Source organism: Pholcus phalangioides, unplaced genomic scaffold, assembly GCF_987345545.1.
Source record: "Pholcus phalangioides strain wild (caught in Gottingen) unplaced genomic scaffold, Ppha-v1.0 ptg000009l_1, whole genome shotgun sequence".
NCBI lineage: Eukaryota > Metazoa > Arthropoda > Arachnida > Araneae > Pholcidae > Pholcus > Pholcus phalangioides.
The window spans coordinates 18926980-18948870 of NW_028301602.1; the positions used below are offsets into that span (position 1 = coordinate 18926980).

Here is a 21891-nt window from a genome sequence, read left to right on the forward strand (position 1 = left end):
CTCGATGAAAACGTTCACGGTGCTCATCACTAACGTCCCCGCAGTTATTAGGGAAGAAATTCAAATGGGAGTCAAGAAAGTGAATATTTAACGACATATTGCAGCCGAAATCATGGCGGTTCCTAACTTCGAGGCGCAAATGCGAGTAGATCTCCTCATTAAAATGTATCGCCACAGACAGCAACAGGCCTACAACGATAAATTATTCAATCATTTCATTTCACTTATACTTAGAAAATCTGGTGGCAGATGGCAGCACTACACATAACAAGCATTACACAGAAACAAACTTCACGTCAGGTTTCACTACACGTACACCACGTTCCAACATGTACCAGTTCGTTAGAGGCTCCGCAGAGGAAAATGGACGAGGTGCGTGTGTGGTTTAGCGGTAGCCGAAATCATGAAACAAAATGAACATATCTTCGACCAGTTTCTTATAGTTTTCGGCCTTTACATTCACCAGGAAGTTTTGAACCATTTGACAGAACGCATCTCAAATCTGTTTTTCTTTACTTTGAAGAACTTTCTCTCCTTTCTCTCCTTTTTTTAAATATTTTTATTGAGGAGAAATGAAATGAAAAAAGAAAACGATTGTGTGTTTAGTACTTTCACATTCTTATATTCGAAAACTGAAAAATTTATCGAATTTCAAAGAAAACGAACTAAAGTTATTTATCTGAAAATATGTGTGTGTGCGCGCGTGATGTCGCTATCAACTGTTCATTCTCAACTGTTTCGACAGCTGGGTGATGTGAAGATCAATTCAGCAAAGAAAATTCAACTGCCTCTGCCAGTAAAGTGACATCATCTTCGGATAAGTCGCTATCTGGTGGCAATGTGAGCAAATGTGACCTTTGGCCTGAGTTAAGTATGGTCGTCCATGCACGATCCCATTCAGTGCACCCGAGCTTCAAGAAAAGAGGTTCGTTGCCTTTCTAGCGTAGTGCTCTAGAGCATCCTCACGGCGAGTGAGACGACGTGAGTTCGATTCCCCGCAGAGACAGCGGAACACATTTCCGCATCAGCCAGCTATCGAAACCTTTGTAAAATTATTGACTTCAATTACAAAGAGCTCCAATAACTCAATTCAAATAATAATAATGAAAAAACATATCTTACCAATTCTTATATTTAAAGCCAAGCACGAGTGCAACTGCACCAGCACGAGTGCCACTACTACAACAACGAACTTCATGTAAGGCGATGCCATCTTCTCTTCTTCGAAATCAAGAATAAAACTGGAAGTGGAGAAAACAAACTTTGTGATTTAGTCATGTAACGGCATGTCCTTTTATATGATTTTCGAACCATTGTGTTTGTCACAGCTGTTTTCAATGCATAACTTTCAACATAATGATTATTATCTCTAGACGCGTAAACACGAAACGATTGTTCTATTCATTTATTGATGACAATTCCTAGGAACCTCCAAAAAAAAATTATTGAGAAATAATCATTATTTATATATGTTATATATGTTATGTGATTATACATACATATATATATGATTCCTCGATAGAAACTTTGACAAACTTAAATTGCCTTCCATTCTTCATAAGCATAAAGATATTTTCCTCTGAATAAAACATGTACAGCAAAAATAGCATATAAATTCACAAAACCTGCCAAAAACATTGTTTGGAATTACAATTTCTTCAGTGAAAATCTCAATGAGATAAAAAAAGAACATTGCTTTTGTAACGAAGAAATATATGGACCTAGCCGAAGAAATACGGCTAGGTACCGTTTCGTCTTTTCCCGATTCATCCTTAGGTCAAAATAGTCCCGTTTCATCCGATCTCTTCTTTCCCCTCGCACTTCCCCGGATTACTGTGAATCAAGATAAAACCCCCCGTGGTTTCACACTGAGAAGAAAGGCGAGAGATTGACGTATATAAGCAAAATTTCTGAAACAATTCATATTTGACCATATTACACAGGAATGTCCCGTATTTTTAGTGATATTCCCGTGTTTTCGGTCGTTCTCACTTTTTTATACACTTTTCCAGTTTTTTTTTAACGAAGCATATTTGAATTGGCTATCTCTACTGAAATTATGAATGAAGACAATTTTCACCACTTGTAAATTATATTACGATAATTACGTATAAATATTCATCTAAAAATATTTGTTGTGTTCTAAGTTTTCATTCTCGTTTATTACATTCATATTTCAGTAGAGATTGCCAATTCAAATATGCTTCGTTTAAAAAAAAAACAAACTGAAAAAGTGTATAAAAAAGTGAGAATGACTGAAAACACGGGAATATCACTAAAAATACGGGACATTCCTGTGTAATATGGTCAAATATGAATTGTTTCAGAAATTTTGCTGTTATACGTCAATCACTCGCCTTTCTTCTCAGTGTGAAACCACGGGGGGGGGGGGTTTATCTTGATTGACAGTAATCCGGGGAAGTGCGAGGGGAAAGAAGAGATCGGATGAAACGGGACTATTTTGACCTAAGGATGAATCGGGAAAAGACGGAACGGGACATCAGCGGACCATATGGACCATTGACAAAGAATACAAACATATTATTACAGGTGATTTGTCAATAATTGAATCTGAATATCTTCGTAATATCACGAGTCTTGGAACAAAATTCAGATTAAGTAAGAGAATTTTGAAAATTTGTATTTTCAATACTATTTATGAAATCAATTAATTACTTATGAATTCAATCAATTCATCTCAAAAGTATCTCGAAAGTACGTATGGCCAATGGAAGACTTCATGGAATGGAAATTTCACATGGAATGGAAATATATAAAGAAATTTTTCAATGATCACGAAATTTCATACAATAATAATTTCCTCGAGGATAAGAAACTTCTACAAGAAAAATCAAGTAACTCAAAGAAAAATTCATAACTTCGGTCGTGGATAAAGCTGTAAATAATTTTGCTATTGTTTGCAAAGTGTTTTATAAAGAGTTACTTATCAACGAGTATTCTCTTAACAACACCTAAACTTTAATTGACAGACCTATCAAAGAAATCACAATAAAAGGAACTTGGCAAATTTCAAAAAATTGAAAGTTGCAAATGATTATCTTAAATTTCCATATCTCTTTGCTACTGTCAAATTTCACAAAAATCCAATAAAATTCAGATTTGTGATATGCAACACAAATAGCTACAATCATAAAATTGGTTTTACATTTTTCAAATTGCTTCATAATATTCTTAAAGAAATTGGAAACTGCAAATCGGGCATTATTATGAACAATAATGTCAAAGTTTTGGAACTTCTCAAAACAGATAAAATTAAATCCATTGAGACATTTGATTTTGAAAATTTTTTCACTAGCATTCCCCATAATGTGATTCTTAATATCTGTGAATTTCTCTACAACAACTTTGAAAAAAGCATGAAAATGGAAAAACGCAAACGGTTGAATATTGCAAAATTTTGTATTTTTGAGAACCATCTTTTTAATGGTATTTGTATAAACATACCACAGGGATTACTATGGGGGAACTTGTTTTTCAAGTGCTTCTCTGCAAATATTTTCTTGCATTCCTTTGAAAACAAAAATTTAATTTCTCATAATATTTCTGGTTTCAGATACATTGATAATTTCATATTCTTCACCTACAACAACAACAGTCCATCCTAGCACATTAAATCATAAAAAACTAATCGCAACAATAATCAAGCTGATTTCCTTGACTTAAAAATAAACATTGCTAACAAAATGGTCTTAACTGATATTTACGACAAAAAAATAGACTTTAATTTCAAAGTCAATTTTCTAACCAATCACAATTCAAATATCAGCAAAAAGGTTTTCAAGAATATTGTATTTTCTCAAGTTTCTCGCATCAAGCATATCTGTAATAATGCCAACAATTTTAAAAATGCTTTGAATAATCTCAAAAAATCTTAATATGCAATGGGTTTCTTCCTTACACCTTGAACTTACTTCCTCCTTACACCAATAACTATAACTGTTCACTTTGAACTCAACCCGGTACAACTAGGGGTAAAACTAGGACTAGTGCATGGTATGTACTTGCAAATTCTGCATCCTTTTTTCTATTTTATATTTTTTATATATTTTTATATTGACTGCCACTTGGCTATTTCATAAATTTGACAAAAAAAAAAACAGTTGTTTTGGCTTTGATTTTTGAATTCAGATGTACTTTAGCAGAACGTCGGAGGATCGAGCATCTACCCTCATGTCCATAAATAAAGGATAATTCAGAATTACACGGAAATCGAAATCGAAAGTAAAAATTTCACCTGTAGAATTATCACACACATCTGCAAGAATGATATGCAAATTTCAGGAAGCCACCAGATGATGCCGATAGTACGTCACAATGACGAGAGTGTAAGAGGGGGGTATATAAGGAATGGTGGCAAAGAAGTAAAATTGTTCACAAGAGTTCTGTAAGGCGCTCAGTGCCATAAGCGAATAGTTATGACACAGAGGACGCATGTGGATGATTTTTTACGTGGTAGAATTATCGGCCGCCTGGAATGTGGGCGTACTCAGATGGAAGTATCCGAAGAACTTGGAATTGCCCAAAGTGTCATCTCTAGGCTTTGGCAACGATTCCAAGATAATGGAAATGTCAGTAGACGTTACAGTACAGGTCGCCCCCGAGTTACAACGCCGAATGAAGACCGGTATTTGGCAGTAACTGCCAAAAGAAGCAGACGGAGCACAGCATCCGACCTGTATCGTCAGCTATCTGCAGCCACGGGTACCACAGTTTCAAGGCAAACCGTGTACAGACGTTTGATACATATTGATCTATATTCTCGCAGGCCTGTCAGATGTGTTCCGCTCACGGCAACTCACTGTCGGCAGCGATTAGCCTGGAGTAGAGAACATGCAATGTGGACATCGTCACAGTGGGCTTGTGTGATGTTTTCCGACGAGTCCAGGTTTAGCTTGCAGTCTGATTCACGTCGGACTTTCATATGGAGAACGCCACCAAGACAACATCATTGAACGACACCGTTACGGTGGTGCAGCATTGCTCGTTTGGGGTGGAATTATACTGGGTTCCAGAACAGATCTGCATGTTCAAACCGGAACCATGAAAGCCCAAATTTATCGGGACATCATTCTGGAACAACATGTACGTTTGCTTAGGGGTGCCATGGGCGCAGAATTTGTGTTTATGGATGACAACGCCCGTCCTCACCGAGCAAACATCGTAAACGAATGCCTTGAATCTGAGGATATAACCCGTATGGAATGGCCAGCATTCTCACCTGACTTGAATCCGATAGAGCATGTGTGGGACATGCTTGGCCGACGAGTTGCGGCCCGTCAACCACCTCCTACATGTGTACCGGAACTTCGGAGACCATTGCTTGCTGAGTGGAGTGATCTTCCCCAAGATCAGAGCGATAATTTGATACTCAGCATGCCTAGGCGTTGTACGGCCTGTATTTCATCGCATGGGAGACATACAATACATGTAACCATCATACCAACCATGTAATAGAAAGTTTTTGTAAAGGAGATATTTTTTACAATTGCTCCAGGGAGCAAAAATCGTAGTTTTTATGAATGGTATCATACATACACCATCGTTTTTGTTCTTTATCTTTTGTTTAATAAATGGGCTTTATGAATAAGTAACGTTTGTTTTGTTTCTGAAACTTTATTTGCTGGAGCTGGCATTATCCTTAATTTATCAACATGAGTGTATTTCGGCTATGAATGCCAGGATATGCTCTCAGAAACGTTCTGTGTTAAGCTAAAGTCAGGGTGTTCCCCCCTGACGTTCTTTTTTTTTTTTTGGTTTTTGGCGCACCGAATAAGATGCCATTAAGAATATTTCATATCTTCATAAAGGTGGGATTGAAGACGTAAGCATCATCGAAATCCTCCCCCCCCCCCCTTGTCATCAAGAGTCAGCAAATCGAAAACACCCTCCCACCCATCGATGCTGTCGTTATACTTGAATGACTCCTATACAAAAAAGAATTATTTTAATAATAAGGAAAAAATTGAATTTTATGAGAGTGAAATAGAACCTATGCAGTGGGTCTTCATCAGGGGGGACCCCATGCATGGTTCGAGAAGTATACGCGTTTCTGAAGGGTGGCTAGGCTTAATTGCATTAAAAGGGGAATAAGGGTTGGCATTTTTACATCGATAATGAAGTACATGTATCATGAATATGAACCAACAAATGCAGTGATGTGCCATTTATAAACAGTCAAGTCCGGATATAACGAAGTCGCACGAGAACGTGGAAAACATTCTATACTTCCGACGTTCGTGAAAGATTTGATACAATTACATTGCATCAAAAATGGGAAAAATCTTTTATTAAATATTGCCTCCTTATCAATGCTTGATAAAAGAGTTATGTTGATGCCGTGGGTGGAGATACGGGGGAAGGCATGGGATTCATACAAATACATTCATTCATAGGCATGGGAGGCATACAAAGATTTACTTACCAGTGGTCTGTCCAACCAAAATTTGGGTCCGCTTTTCGTATCCTTCACAAACTTCCGGATAGCTTTTCAAGTGACCGAGTTGATTTGCAACAATTGTTCTGCCATCGTCGTCACCAATAAAAAGACCACAAAGTAATGAAAACAAGTAAAAATTCAATAATTCGAAAAGCATTAGACGATAGTTTTACACAGAAAGACGGGATTTTATTGATTTTCAAAAATTTTATTGCTAAAATAGTTAAATGTTTTCTCGAAAGATGGCGTTAAAGTTGAAAAGTTATTTATTGCCATCTGTTGATCAGAACTGTAACTGGCACTGTTACATTTCTATCAGAAATGTATTCTGGCAATGTGTTAAATTATTGGAAAAAAAATGTATGTCTTTTTGTGAGAAAACGGTCAAAATATCACCCAAATAAATGCACAAAGTGTCTGTTTTTTGACTATTTTTCTAGGGGTTTTTTTTTTTCGCAGTTTATCATACAGTCGAATCCCGTTATAACGAACGCCAAGAGACCGGAGGAATCACTCCATTAAAACGAAATTTCGTATAAAAGAAATTCTAGGTTACCTAACATTGGTCCTATGTAAAGTTATTTGGGGGATTAGAAAAGTGTTCCTTAAAACGGGATTCGACTGTATCTGGATTATTTTCTTGGTTAAGATCATTCTTTTGGTTTATTATATCCACAGTATATTTTTAAGCAGGGTATGTTATAACAGAGGTAAAAATATATAGACTATGAATGGGCCATTGAGTTCCCACAACGCATTCCAGACCTACGTTAGATGTCACCTGGACAATGAACTAGCTTTGAACTTTAAAAAAAACAAAACAAAAAAAACAACAACCTGTGTTACATATTTACCATCTCAGTAATCTCTCTCTTTGATGAATTCTCAAAATTTCCCACAAACGCCAAGAAATTTCCCATGTAGACCAATTTCGGACAATTTTTCCCACGAATATGGGAAATTTCCCACGAGTTACCATCACTGCGTTAGAGAGAAAAAAAAACATCGCTCAACTTCGCCAAATTTGAATATTGCCAAGTATTCATTACGTCACTGTAATGGTTCATCACTAACTTCGACCAATCCCGATGCGCAAAATTTCTATAATGTTACTAGCAGAGTAGGATTTGTTTATTCGTGATCGGGAGACGTTATTCCGTGCCATACATAGGATTTTAACATGGAGTTACGCGCTCAATGGCCGATATCACTATCACGTCACTAAAAGTGAGGAGGCGAGGATAAAGAGTGTCAAAATGTTTTAATGTATAATATTTTACAGTAAATTTTAATGAATGCTTAAGTATGCATAAGTAATCGATTTATTTGCAGATTATGCATAATATTCGAGCATCGTTGGCATATTTGATATAATGTATAATAAAAATAATTATATTATTTTTACCGGTGATGCATAACACCCGAGCGTACCTGGTAAACCGACATAAATACTTGAAATTTATCAAATGTGATGAATTGAGAACGATATTAAACATCGTTAAACACAACGACGCTCGGTTATAATGCATAATGGTCGTTAAAAGTGATAAATTTAGGGAAATTTATAAAACTTATCAAAATGGCGGGCTATGCATTTTTACCGGTTATTGCGCATAATAACCGGATTTATCACATTTATTGCGTAATACATACATGTATAATATTCGTGGCATACGGGTCATATCCGGTGACTATGCATAATCGTTTTTATATTGGCGATTATTTATAGCAAAGAAGAGATGTTTCTGAGCAATTTTTCAATGTACATTCGAATCCGAGCCTGTACGCTGCAATAGTATAAACAGTTTCAGTTTACCTCCCCCCCCCCCCCCCCCCCCCACGGAGCTGATAGACCCAAGGTATCTATATATATATATAATTGATTTTCTGTGTGTCTGTATGTTCTCTATACAAATCTACAATTTTTGATCGATCGTCGCTAAATTTTGCATATATATCAACTGGGACCCGACTTGAACGATAGGCTACTTTAAATTTTCGTCAGAGCAGGGCAAATGCCCCAAATGGGCAAAAAACTGTCGGGTAATAATGGTGTTTTGGGCCTCAACAATCACTTTCGGAACGTTTACTTTGGTTACCGTCAGTGCCGTCTTAACGCATGGGCCCACCCGGGCACGGCCCGGCGGCCTCGGAAAAACGAGAAGTAGTTGAATTTTTCGAAAATTGGCCAGGTAGGGCCTCAGAAAAATCACTTGGCCCGGGGACCCATGATGCTCTTAAGAGGGCCCTGGTTACCGTGGTTCCCTAGCAATGCGTTTAAGACGTGTATATGCCTTTACAATGGTTTGTCACTTCTTCACCGCTGTCAGTATATGTATAATAGTCATGCCTTTATAACGGTTTGCCACATTTTCAATACTCTCAGTTCTTTCATGAGTCGCGCAGGAAGTCGCCATATTGGTGAACTTGGACACGGTTTGCATGTCCCTCAAAGAAAGAGGGAGATATCACGTGATTCAAAAAAGTCTCATTGAAGAAAACCCGGGCAACGCCGGGTACTATAGTTAGCTTATATCCCTGGAGGGACAGAGCCTGGGCCGTGACTGGTTTGTCGGGTACTATAGTTAGTACATTATAAAAACACAAACATTCTTTTGATGACAGGTTTTTACGTAAGAAGGGTGCTTTTAAATCCACGGATGGTGGCACGAAATCAGATTATAAGATCAAATCTTGATAAGTCTAATGTGCACTTTTGGCCGACAAAAGACTTCGAGTTTAAGCGAGTTGAATGCCTTCCTCAAATCCCACCTATAGAACAAGGCCTCCGCACGAAGCTTGTGACGTCAATGAAGAAGTCCATTTCTCCTATTGTTCATTGGATATACCGTAAAAAAAGATAAAGATGTCGACATGCTATATCCAATGGCAATAGGTGAGACGACAATTTTTAGACGTTTTTGACCCCCCCACCCCCTCCATCCACTCTTGTCAGCAAAATTTCGTCATCAGCTCTGCTCCTCCGAATCCTAACGCATACTGGTGGGATCAGAGACGTACACGGTGGGGGAAAGGAGGCATTGGGGGCTCGTGGGCCCACCCCCCGACGATCAAAAAATTTATTTTTTTAATTGAAATTCCGGAAGAAAATGCCTTTATATGTTATTATAATCAATTTCTGTTAATTTGAATGTTTTTTGAAGGCCATGAACTAGAAATTTATCTTTAATAAATTCATTGCGACCCACCCTCTAAGCCGTATATAGTAAATCGCATAAAGGCCCTTTGCCCCACGGACCAAATATGGTCCTGGTGGTTATCTTATGTTGAATGCCCTCCTCAAACATAATTTTGTAAAAATGAATTAAGCGGCACATTTACAGATCGCTTAAGCGGCCCGTGGCACATTTTCAGATCACTTAAATAACCTGGGACACGGTTCCAGAACACTTAAGCGATCCGTGACTCAATTAGAGATCGCTTGAGTGACATGTGGCATAGTTTTAGAGCACTTAAGCGGCCCCCGGTGCGATTCTACATCACACAACCGCAGCACATTCTCAGATTATTTAAGTGTGATCCGCGGCATATAATTACGGATCGCTTGAGTGATGCGTGGTACAGCTCCAGACCACTCAAGTGGCCCGGACACATTTCCAGATCACTTGGATCCGCGAAACATTTAGAGATCACTAAAGTGGGGCACTAAAGTAGGGCACTTATCAACAGGGGAGGGGGGGGGATGTTACTTCAAGTGTCCACAAACTATCGAAAGGTTTTTTTTGTTTTTCGCTCACCGAGTACGATGCCATTAAGAATATCTAATATTTTCCTAAAGAGTGGTTGATGACGTAAGCATTATGAAAACCCTCCTCTCCTCCCCCATCGATGCTGGCGTAATCCTTCAATGTGACCCCTAAAATACATGTATGTCAAAAACTACTGGAAATGAGGAAATTGGAAAAGGTAATTTATTCTAATTTCAATCGTGTTTAATTATTGAATGAGGATATTTAGAAATAAACTAGACGTACATTATACCGTATGTACGTCGAAATGTATGTATCATTAGAAATTAAATTTTGGGGGCCTAAAGATCATGAGATTCATGGCCCATGTCCCACTTTTCAATGTGAAATCAGGGGGTCCTGCTCTTATCATAATACATTGCAAAATGATTTTCGCACCTCCCCTCAAATTTTTTTGACGAGCCACCACTGCATCGTAGATAGGGATTTTTATTATTATTATTAATAATAACGTGATCCTCACGCATTCCCAAGGGATCAGCATAATCCGTCCAGGGAATTTGTTAGTGTTAGTTAAACATCCATGCCCGAACCAAGACCTGCACAGTGAGAAGCTAGTTCCCTAACCACTCGACTGCCAGTGAATAAAATGTTCACAAAATAAGAAAATATTTATTCGAAATAAAAATGGAGAAGCGGGAAAACGATTACTTAAAATATTGGTTAAAAGAGTCCAACACGTTGAACATTTAAACGAATAAAAGAAACGAACAGACATTTTTGTAGAACATTTCATTCGAAATTTCAAAATTTATTCAGTGTTGGCCGAGATCAGTGTTGTCTCGTATCCATTTCGTGAATTTCGAAACTTTCGTATAAACACCCGGGAAACCCGGTATTCCACATTTATAACCAGACGAGACTATACCAAGCTCAATATAATTGGAATCGCTCATTTGCATGACCAGTGGACCTCCAGAGTCACCCTGAAATAACGTTGAATATCAGAGAAAATGAGTCAATACAACAAATTCTGAAATGTGAAGTAGATTTTTTTTTTTTCAACTCGTCAGTAATTTCGACTTGATAAAAACTTTCGATGACAAATTTATCTGAATTTGGTAGATTCGGAATTACGGGACAGGCCACAATGAGTTTTGATCAGATTTCTGACCAGACGGATGTCAGAAGCGTCTTAGATCTGTACTATTTCGGACGTGAATCTTTCTTAGGAAGTGTCTGAGGTTCCATTCTATTATCGAGAATCGAATTTATTCCACCGAATGAATGAACGCAAGGACTCTGCCGCCGGTCTTATCCGATTACCGAGATCTCTTTCGGCCCAGCTTCACGGCAGTCTAGAACGAAGTCTGTATACGTAACGGTTTGAGTTCTTATCTAGTGGAGTTTCTGATTATATTTTGTGCTGTCATCTATACTCAGAATTGCAAGTGAAGTGTGATTATCGTATATTTGTACTGTTGTAAGCCTGTTGCTCTCTGTGACAAGACACTACATCGGGGAGGTTGCACATTCGCACCTCGAAGCTGGAAACTACAGAAAACCACCATCGGCCGACCACCACTGTGGTGCTGGTGTGGGTGAATTTAAATTTATTCCTTCAAGGAAGTATCTCAGGTCCCATATTACCATCGCGATTTGAATATGTTTCCCCGAGTAAGTATCTCAGGTGCCGTAATATCACTGGAAATTGAGCAAAATTTTCCCAAAGAAGTGTCTCACACTCCCTAATTACTATTATTGGAGTGTGCCCAAGAAGGTGCTTCGGGTCTTAACTGTTTTCTGTGAATCACATGAATTCCCCCATGTAGTGTCTCTCGTCAGTGACTCTCTTATATTTTCAAGGAGGAAATGACAAGGAATTCCTCCAAAGGAGTGTCTCGGGTCCCACACTTCTTCCGGTGTGGAAGAAAAGACTTCTAAGAAGACTGTCTTAGAAGACTTCTAAGACAGTGTCTTAGGTCCAATCCTATCTCACATGAAAGCTTTTAAAAATGTCCCAGGTCCCAGTTCTTTTTCGAAATGACGCGTATTTTCCCCCAAAAAAGTGTCTCAGGTTCCATACCCTTTCTTGTGAATGACACTTATTTCCGTGAGTAAGTGTCTCAGGACACATAATTTTTTACCAGAATGACACGAATTCCTCAAATGATTGTCTTAGATATGTACCGTAATTGTTCGAAAACGAAATGAATTATGAATATAAAATGTAGATCGCAAATACAGCATACCACACATGAATCTTTACCGCCTTCAGCTAGACCAGCACAGATGAATTGATCGTTGATTCCCCGCAGGAAAGTTTCGTCGTTTAGCGTGGAATAAGCCCCGTTACACTCGCCCACGGGCACAATCGGAAGCTCGACCTCCTGTAGGAGGTCGCTCGGTTTCTTAATGTCTGAAATAAAATAATTGAGCATGGGAAATATATCTCAAGAGAGAAAGAGAAATACATCTTGTGGCTAATCACAAAGAACCTTACTGTAATCTAGGTAACCCCATCCAGTGACAGTGACGTTTCGTCTCGAGCTACCCAGTTTATCTTTTAGAGACGGTGAAGGCAAGCATATGGGGTGTACGTTCGAACTAAGTACGGCCGGCTTGTCTAGCGTCAGCAGGGCAATGTCGTTGTACTTCATCCCGGGGACGTGGTCTGGATGTCGGAGGATCTTCTGCACACCGTACCAAACTCCGTCGATACTTTTGATGTTGTGGCCGCCGACGAGCAGTTTGACCTCTGACGGATTACTTGAGAAAAATACATATGACCGATGTCTGTTAACAATGTAAATAAACATCTTCACATGAGTTACATATGCTTATGTACTTGAATAATAGAGTCAGGGACGCCGTAAGTAAAAAATGATTGGTGTTCGAAGTGTGCTTGCTTTGAAAAATATTAATAATAATAAATAATTTCTTCGGATAGAAAAAAATAATTTACCCGGAGACCATAAATCCCGCTTTCAAGTAGAATGTCCCGTAATGCTCCAGGCGAATATGCTGGACCGGTTGGGATTTGAATGCACTCTCTGAATCAGCATTTCAAGAGTATGCCAGAGTGTAATATATTTTGGGCAACATGTTGACCAGGTATCTAATTGCGGATCTGTAGCGTATCATATTAATATTTCGCATGCATTGTGGGTTCGGATTGGATTCTGCGTATGCCATGTTTGGCTGAGATAGATTGTATTTTTATTGGTAACGTGCACACACATGGTGGACTTGAGAAGATGCGGTAAGACCCATGGTCGCAACTAAGACAGTTCAGGAAGTCTGGTGCCGTGGGTATTGGACCAGAAAGAGTGTTGAATTTACTCTTTTTCGTTAAAACTTATGGGAAGACTAAGTCACCAAAATCGGACTGTCCCCAAGCGACAGAGTAAATTCCCTCCTTTAGTTGGGAGTCGCAAGTTGCTGAGGTTAAGGTTGCAGTCACACTTCACCGTAAAACAGGATTAAAGTTTTTTTGTTTGTTTTTTTAATATTTCTCATTTAAATTATTTCATTTATATTACCACATCTTAAAAACGAGGATCTGATATTTCAGTTCAACCTCGTCTGACTCAGGGGCAGATCAGATATACAAGTCATCTCCACCCATCATTGGGACTCCCCTCCCCCGCGTCAAAGGGCGAGCCAACTGATCTAACGTATATGCGTATACACGAATTTACATCATCCTCCTGGGTCCCCCCTACCCCTGCCAGTTTTTCAAACCTATCTACACGTATGGTTTGACTAGAATTTAAATCTTGCTCTTCAGCTGCAGAAAGTTACCGTCCATGGAATGCGTTGTTAAATTCTGAAAACGAAGGGAAGACTTATATTCGACATTTTTCCCTTGTCTTCTTTGTCCAATTCAAGTTGATAAAAAATATGAGACAGCAAAAAAACAAAAACGAGATGATGGTGATAGGATATCGCGCCTACAAGAATGGATTAAACACAGTTTCACACAATTGCTGAAAACCGCCCAAGTAAGCGTTAATTTGATTTGCATATTTCGTTTTACAAGGTTTTTAACCTTGTAAGGCTGATGCGAATATGAATTTTGGGAAAGAGAAAAAATCAGCTGCGCTTGCTGGGAATCTATCTCGCGTTCTCTCACTTACCGGGTGAGCGTCTTAGACTACAGAGGCAACCAATATCTGAATCTCTCCTTAAAATTAGGTTTGGTACCTTAAGGACCGTAACAAGGGCAGTTGAATTTTTTCTCGTTCGCAAAATTCATCTTCGCATCTCTCAACCAGCTGTTAAAAACCTTCGTATGGATAGCGGAGGGTGACGTCATCCTCGGGTATTTCGTTTTGTCTGTAGCTTTCTGACCAAGCCTTAGCTCGAAATTCATATTAGATATTTGTAGGTGATGCCATGTGAACACGTGTCTTTTCGCTTTCTTAACAGTAATTTATCATTTTTAAAATGTATGTTTATTACTGATTATAGGATTTCGTGCACATAAATTAACGCTCTTTTTGTTAAACTCCCCGAATATGTCATTTGAATAATCGAGAAAATATGCACATAAAAATTGTGAAATTCTGTTGTAAACCAAAAAAAAGTGTCGGGAAATGGATCTTCCCGCATCCTTCAGTCCGGAAAACAGGTCTGTATTTCTCACGGGCCACTTTCCAAAGTCAATTTACAGTGTAAAAGACATAAGGGGGTTACCGAATTCATGCCGGTCTGCAGTGGTACAGCTCTCTCAGCACTAACCTCTTCCCCATTTGTTGCCAGGGCCACCATTACCAGGAGCGTGGGCCGGTGAGAAAGCACTAAGGGGACAAAATTTCACCAATTTCGGGGAACCAAAATTGTTTAGGACTCCCTTCGCCTCCATTTTATATATATTTTTAGGGGGAGGATAAATCGGAATCCATTTTTCCAGAATGTATAGGAGTGCTGAGAAATATCTATAAAAAATGTAATCACACGATTAAATGTAAATTAATCGTCGGGGGGGGGGGGGTCACGAGCCGAAAAAGGAACAGCACAACAGGTTGTATTGGAAGGCAGAAAAATAAGTTTGGTTCACGTAAGATCTTACTTCTAGGTGTGTTCTACTATTGTCCCGATTTTTCAAAAGGCAGTTTGAAAAGAATGGAGTCGTGTAGTGAATCAGTGGTTGATTCCTAGAAATGGTGGGGAGGATGAAAAAGTGGGATTTTACCCGGAATTCAAGGAATGCTGTCGTTCGGGATCCTTAATTAACGTAAACTTACCTTTGAAAAACTGGGAAAAATATATAGTTAACTATGAGCGTAGGCGATTCCGCACTTACTGTAATAGAAGTGAAAAAATATTTACTTCCATCAGATATATACATCATATACTGTATATATACGTCGACATTCAAATTATGCCCAAGCGTGTATTGATGATATCGTAATATTCTCCGGAATAACATTCACCGGATCGTGAGAAGGTGTCCGCCATTCTAGAATTAAAACGCCCCACTACTAAAAAAGAGGTGAGATCGCTGCTTGGTTTGGTAGGATTCTATCGGGCATGCATTCCGAACTACGCAGAGTTGGTATTACCACTGAGTTGACCAAAGGAAAAGTGGCGAATCCTATTCCTTGGGGGGAAAGACACCGAAAGGGCTTTTCAGGACTTTAAAGAACAACTCAACCAGATAACATTTTTATCAACACCACATTTTGGCTCACCATTTCAAATTCATGCAGATGCCTCCAATTATGCGGTCGGTTGCTGTTTAACGCAAAATTAATAGCGATGGAGACTATAGACCTATAGCATTCGCCAGTAAAAAGCTTAGTGATGCTCAGAAGAATTGGGAAAGCATAGAGAAGGAAGCATGGACAGTCTTGTTTGGTTTGAAAAAATTTGAAAAATGGATTCACATGGAACGAAGGTAGAAATAATTAGCGATCATAATCCGTTGAAGTACCTTAATGAAACGACCCGAAAAGTCCCAAATTAACTCGCTGGTCGTTAGCATTACAACATTGGAATTATGTCGTGACGCACAAACCAAGAGTGCGTCATAAGGCTGTCGATGCTCTTTCTAGATTACCAAGAGAAGGTTGGGAACAGATAGATTCAGGAGATAATTAAGGTAATAATTATGTATATATATATATATATATATTTTCTTTTTGTATTATAATTTTGGATAGATTCATACTGTATATGTTTGTAATCTATGTAACGTTCATACATATTGAATGCCACAATATTCCTGTCCGCGGACCCTTTTGCGAGATGCAAGATAATATTCGGAATACAATAATGTAAAATTAATATTCCAATATAATTAAGAGTATAATTATGCTATTATTACTCCAACATAATAATATAATTACAAAGAAAAAAGTTTTCTGTTTTTATATCACATGAAATTTTCAGTGTTATAATACAGAGAGAGAGAGAGTGGAGGAGAAGTCCTGAACACATTTAAAAAATGTATAACAAATCAACCAATTGACAAAAAAATTGAATTCTTTTTGAGAGGTGCAGAGTGAGGGCGTGTGAGAGATCCTCTTCCAAATGACTATAGGACAGTGATGGTAACCTCGTCACGCAAAAAATTTCCCTCGAAAATTTCCCCTTTGACTAAATTTTTCCCACACATTCCGAAAATTGTCTTGCCATCTATCGGTGAAAATATGCAGTCAAATATTTTACACTAGAAAAGCATTTCTTTTGCATTTATATATTTTTTTCCAATAAAATTTTTTTGTTTAGTGAACTCTCAAAATTTCCCACAAACGCCACGAAATTTCCCATGTGCACCAATTTTGGCCAATTTTTCCCACGAATATGGGAAATTTCCCACGTGTTACCATCACTGCTATAGGAGCATTGTCTCCAGAGAGGAGAAGGAGGAAGGAAAGAAGAAATGACGTCAAGCGAGGGAAAACGAAATTAAAATAAAAGACAAAAAGGAGACATTCTCTGAGACGAGAGGCCACAGGCGACGGTCATAGAAAGACTATGACCTTTTCTTGGCCTCCGGTAGATGCAGACAATCGAAACAAAAAAATGTAATATAATGTGTAAAGTATATATGAAATATTAAATGCCATGTTAACCCAGAAACAAACGCTCGGCTCGTCCGTTACAGATTTTATAGGCTGGAGAGGGTGTTGCTACTTTTCCAACAGATACCCTCTACGTTAGAGGATCCGTATGGAATATTAACGTGGGTATCTGTCTGGTAGTTTAAGTTCAAATTTAAGTGTGTGTCCGTTTAGTGTGATGTAAGTTTTTCTTGTAAGTAGCTCGAAGTCTGTGAAATTCTGCACGGAGCTGAAATTTATTAGATGGATCAGCTGCACGAATGTACTTATGCTCTGACGCACGAACAAGGCGGTTTTCTCTTTGCAAGTCTTGATTCCACCAACAGAGTTGTGTACTTGAATACTTGTTGGTAGGTGAAAGAGTAGGTGAACGCCAGCAAGCAGCACAAATCGGGCGGGGGCCCCTGCACAAATTTTTTCTTATACGGATACGGAAGTAGCGATTTGTTTACTTTTGTTAGTATACTTTTGTTAGCCAAATAAATTAGGACATATTTAGAATTTAAAAAAAAAAATTTAGTCATATTTGGAGAAGGGCACTTTAAATTAGAAATTATCTATTGGATGAATTTGAATGGTGTTGCTGAGCAAAACCATTCAAATACGAGTATCTTTCGACATCCCTGAATAAAGTTATAAAGTGTATATACGACATACTTTTCATTGAAGCAATGCGCTGCTGAGAGGACATAACGTTGGCTTATCAAAGATGCACCGCATTCGAACACCCAGTCGGAATGATTTTTTTGGAACACGGCAATCTGTAAAAGTCATACACAAAGTTAATGCGTTCTGCATACATAGGCGTACGCAAATATTGGGGAGGGGGTTATTCTCCTACTCTCCGAGTCGAGGTTATGATGTATTTTTGAAGTAAAAACACCCCTTCCCTGTAAAAAAAAAGAGTTGACCCCTTTTCGCGGGAGAAGATGTGATAGAACAACACTAAACACACAACAGCACAAATTACCCTATAATGAATACTTGTAACTCAAGTGGTGAAGTGCCAGAGGGCGGTACTTGCTTGCAATGAAACGATGAGATGCAGCATTCACGATGCATATCCTCCTCCTAACCAGATAATGGCTCGCCGCTCTGGCTCAATGACGATATTTTAGCAGGTGGTCGAAGAAGACTTCGGCCATGCTGGAAGCTGTGCATATATGTCTTGTGAACGTAACGTAAAATCCATTTCTGTGTAATGATTGTTATGTGTGTAATGCTGCTATCTTCCGTCAATTCTTCTAACTATGAGTGAAGTGTAGTGATTGAATAATTGTATCGTTGTAGGCCTGTTGCTCTCTGTGACGTCTTTTCGACGGGAATATCGACTCGCAATCGCGCCTCGAAGTTGGGAAACACAGAAAACCAACTTCAGCCGGCTACTGTGGTGTGGCATCTTAGGATCAGCATTAGGTTGGATTCACACGGCGTAAAAAATTAAAAAAACATAAAATACCATAAAAATGTGTATCTGTTCCGGGACGATACGATTCATTGGTTTTATGTTAGAGGCCTTTCACACGGAGCGGATGCGGACGCGGGTCCGGAAGAAGTTTTAACAATTGGAATATACTGCGCCTTTCAGACGAGCCGAAAAATCTCCGCACCTAGGAAATGTTCATGCGGCTCCGGACGTCGTCCGCATGTGTCAAAACCTAAGTGCGGGCTCCGCATCCGCACATACAAGTTTTGACAATAGGTTTATTCGGAGCTATTCACACGATGCGGAGCGAATTCGTCCGCATCTTTGGCTACTTTTTGAAGGTGATTTTTCACGGAATTTTTTTAATTATTTGCCATAAATACCCTTAAAAACACCATATGATGATCCCTGCTCATTAATATAATGTACCTACATACGTCTATCCCTCCGTTTCCTTCTGAGATGGAGATATAGCAACTTCAACTGCCTTTTGTCCATATTTCACAATTTTATACAATAAAACCTGCCAACAACGGCCACTGACGGCACCACCAGTTCTGTTCATTACGAATATTTAATTGACTACATACTTTAATAACTTTTAAATTTAATTAAAAAATTTTAATTTTTTTTCTTTTTAAATTTTTAAAATTATTTAAAAATATCTGAAATATTATTTTAAATATTTGTTATTTTTTAAAAATTTTTTAATCTTTTAATTTTTTTAAACTTTAAAAAAAATACTTTTATTAAACAACGTTATCCACGTACGGTGTTCACTCAGGGCCGGATTAAGTCGTTTGAAGGCCCTAAGCACTTGAATATTTTTGGTGGTTCCCCGATACCTACAAGTTTATTTTACTCGATATTTAGTCTATAAACTGAAAAAAAGGGAAATTTTATATTTCAGAAGTGACTAATCTAAGGATGGGATTTCACTCTAAGAGGTTTATGAAAGTTATTTTATAAAATTTGAAAAAAGCAACTAATAAATCGCAAATGCAACCGATAAATTTATTAGTTGCTTTTTTAAAAGAATTATTATAAAATTTTTATAGTGTAATCCGGACTTAAGGCCGGGATTATACTATAAAGTTTTGTAAAATAACTTTTATAAAAGTTGAAAAATTCAACCAATAGGCGCATCGGTTGCATTCAAGCAAATGCAACCGGTAATCTTAATGGTTGAATTTTTCACGTTTTATCAAAGAGCTTTTACAAAACTTTTATAGTGTAATCCCGGCCTAAGACAGAATTGTGATGTGAATATTTCTAAGCACAGACATTTCGAAAGCCTCCACCCCTCCCCTTTTTTTTCTACTTGCAAATTCTTTGATATTTGCTGAATTTTTTTTTTTTTTTTTTGGAACATCGAATGTTTTGGATGTTTTTGGATTGGATTTTTCGAACATTGGGTGTTTTTGGAATTTTTCTTCCATATTTTTCCGAAAAGACGGATTTTTTTCAAAATTTTTTGAAAATATTTTAAGATATTTTCTCCCATCGACTACTTGTGAGGATCGGAATGAAGGCATCTTTATACCCATATTCTATGTGGCTCTAGATTAAACCACCAAAGAATGCCTCTAGGCTGCCTATGGGCACTGAATCGGGGTGATGAAGAAAAATAATTACAAAAATTCTGAAAAAATAGTTTTTATGCGCGAATTTCAACCTAAAGTGCTCGTGTGAAAGGGTATGCGGACCCGTGTCCGCATCCGCTCCGTGTGAAAGGGGCCTTAAAGAATGTTTGCCGTGTCTGACACGACACCGTGAGTGTCTGTAGATGGGAATCCACTCTTAAGCTCTTTTGTGTTCGTGAATGTGTCAAGTTTTTATATGGATGCTATTCTTAAAATGATGGACGTTTCGACTCTATGAAGATTGAAAGCGTCGCCATCAATTAAAGAGGCGCTGACATGTAGAAAGATTGGGGGGGGGGGGGTCGATGTTGGTATTGAAAGTTGCCAGAGTCGTCCCGTGTGTATACGGAAATCAAGAGCGCAAGCAGGGTAAGGGGGTTCCATTCTCTTTCAAAACTTTATTGAGGGGATTCAAATAGCCTGAATCCCCCCCCCCCACCGGTTCTGTGCATATAATGATCAACTGCCGCCTTGTTAGAGGAGCTGAAGTCAGTAGCGTGCGCAGGGGATTTTCCTCAAGGAAGGGGATAGCTATGAACTTTTTTCTTCCCAAAGTGCTGGGGGGTTCGTTTCTTAACGACAAGAAAGCATTGGATGCGTCATATCTCACCATCCATGGCCACGTGTTTTTCACGGAAGTGACTCCTTGCGCTATAATTTTTTCTTTGCGAATTTCCTCACTTCGCCCTAAAAAAAAAACGCTTCATGTGAATTTTAAGGAATCAAAAATACAAATAATTAATTCAATTAATATAAGAATTAAATCCAAAACTCCTCTTCGAAAAATTTCACCTGAGGTTCTTTCAAACAAGCCTTTTAATTGTCGACTGCGGCTGTTCCTAAAACCACCCGGGTTACGATTCCCGCAACCTGCAGAACATGGATCATGATTCATCGGTGGAATAAAAATATTTCAAAACATATATATATATATAATTGTCAACTTTTTCTGTGGTTGAAAAACCGGTTGAAAAAAATTGCATGAAACCGTACCTGGGAAAACTATATCGACTTCCGCGTCTTCTATTCCGTAATTCAAGTTCTCTGACGTTTCAGCTGTTGTGGTCGTTTTCGGTTCGTAAACCACAAAATAAAGTAAAAAATTACAAGAAAGTAAAATATTAACGAAATCTGCACATACGCTATGACTTCATCCAACAGTAAATAATGACATCTAGGTACATTTTCTTGTAATCTAATTACATGCATACGTAATCTAGAGTTTAGTTACATAATCTATATAAAACAAATTGATTGCTTACATTCCATCCAAGGAAAATTCGATTAAGAGGTTTTGAAAAGAAAAAAAAAATTATTTCTTAATAAGTGAATCCCAATTTAAAATTTTTTAAATTAAAAATTATGTATGATTTTCTATAATTGTTATTTCCAGTCATAGACATATGAATAGAATGAAGAAATTAAAAAAAAAAAACCTGACATTTTTTTTCTGTGCAGAAAAATTTCGAAAACCCATCAGGCAAGAGGTTAAAGTACCACATTAATCAATTCGTAACATACGAACTGATTTTTGTAAAAAAAATAATATTTGATTTAATATGACATGAATGAATTGACATGAATG

The 21891-nt window shown here is 38.0% G+C and overlaps 2 protein-coding genes and 1 long non-coding RNA gene across 4 annotated transcripts in view; all 3 read right to left on the reverse strand.

Moving 5' to 3' along the window:
* The window catches only part of LOC149082178 (venom protease-like), a 142321-nt gene that overhangs the window by 57392 nt on the left and 63038 nt on the right, over positions 1-21891 (reverse strand). The window lies entirely within an intron of this gene.
* LOC149082179 (clotting factor B-like) lies at positions 10983-14921 on the reverse strand. Its single transcript, XM_089236944.1, has 4 exons — positions 14911-14921; positions 12671-12963; positions 12420-12586; positions 10983-11153 (listed from the first exon to the last, which is right to left on the reverse strand). Exons 1-4 carry the CDS (start codon positions 14919-14921, stop codon positions 10983-10985), a joined length of 642 nt encoding a protein of 213 aa, XP_089093070.1.
* LOC149082180 (uncharacterized) lies at positions 20977-21527 on the reverse strand. The gene is made up of 3 exons (XR_016193296.1): positions 21300-21527; positions 21099-21176; positions 20977-20993 (listed from the first exon to the last, which is right to left on the reverse strand). It is a non-coding gene; the product is annotated as an uncharacterized LOC149082180 (long non-coding RNA).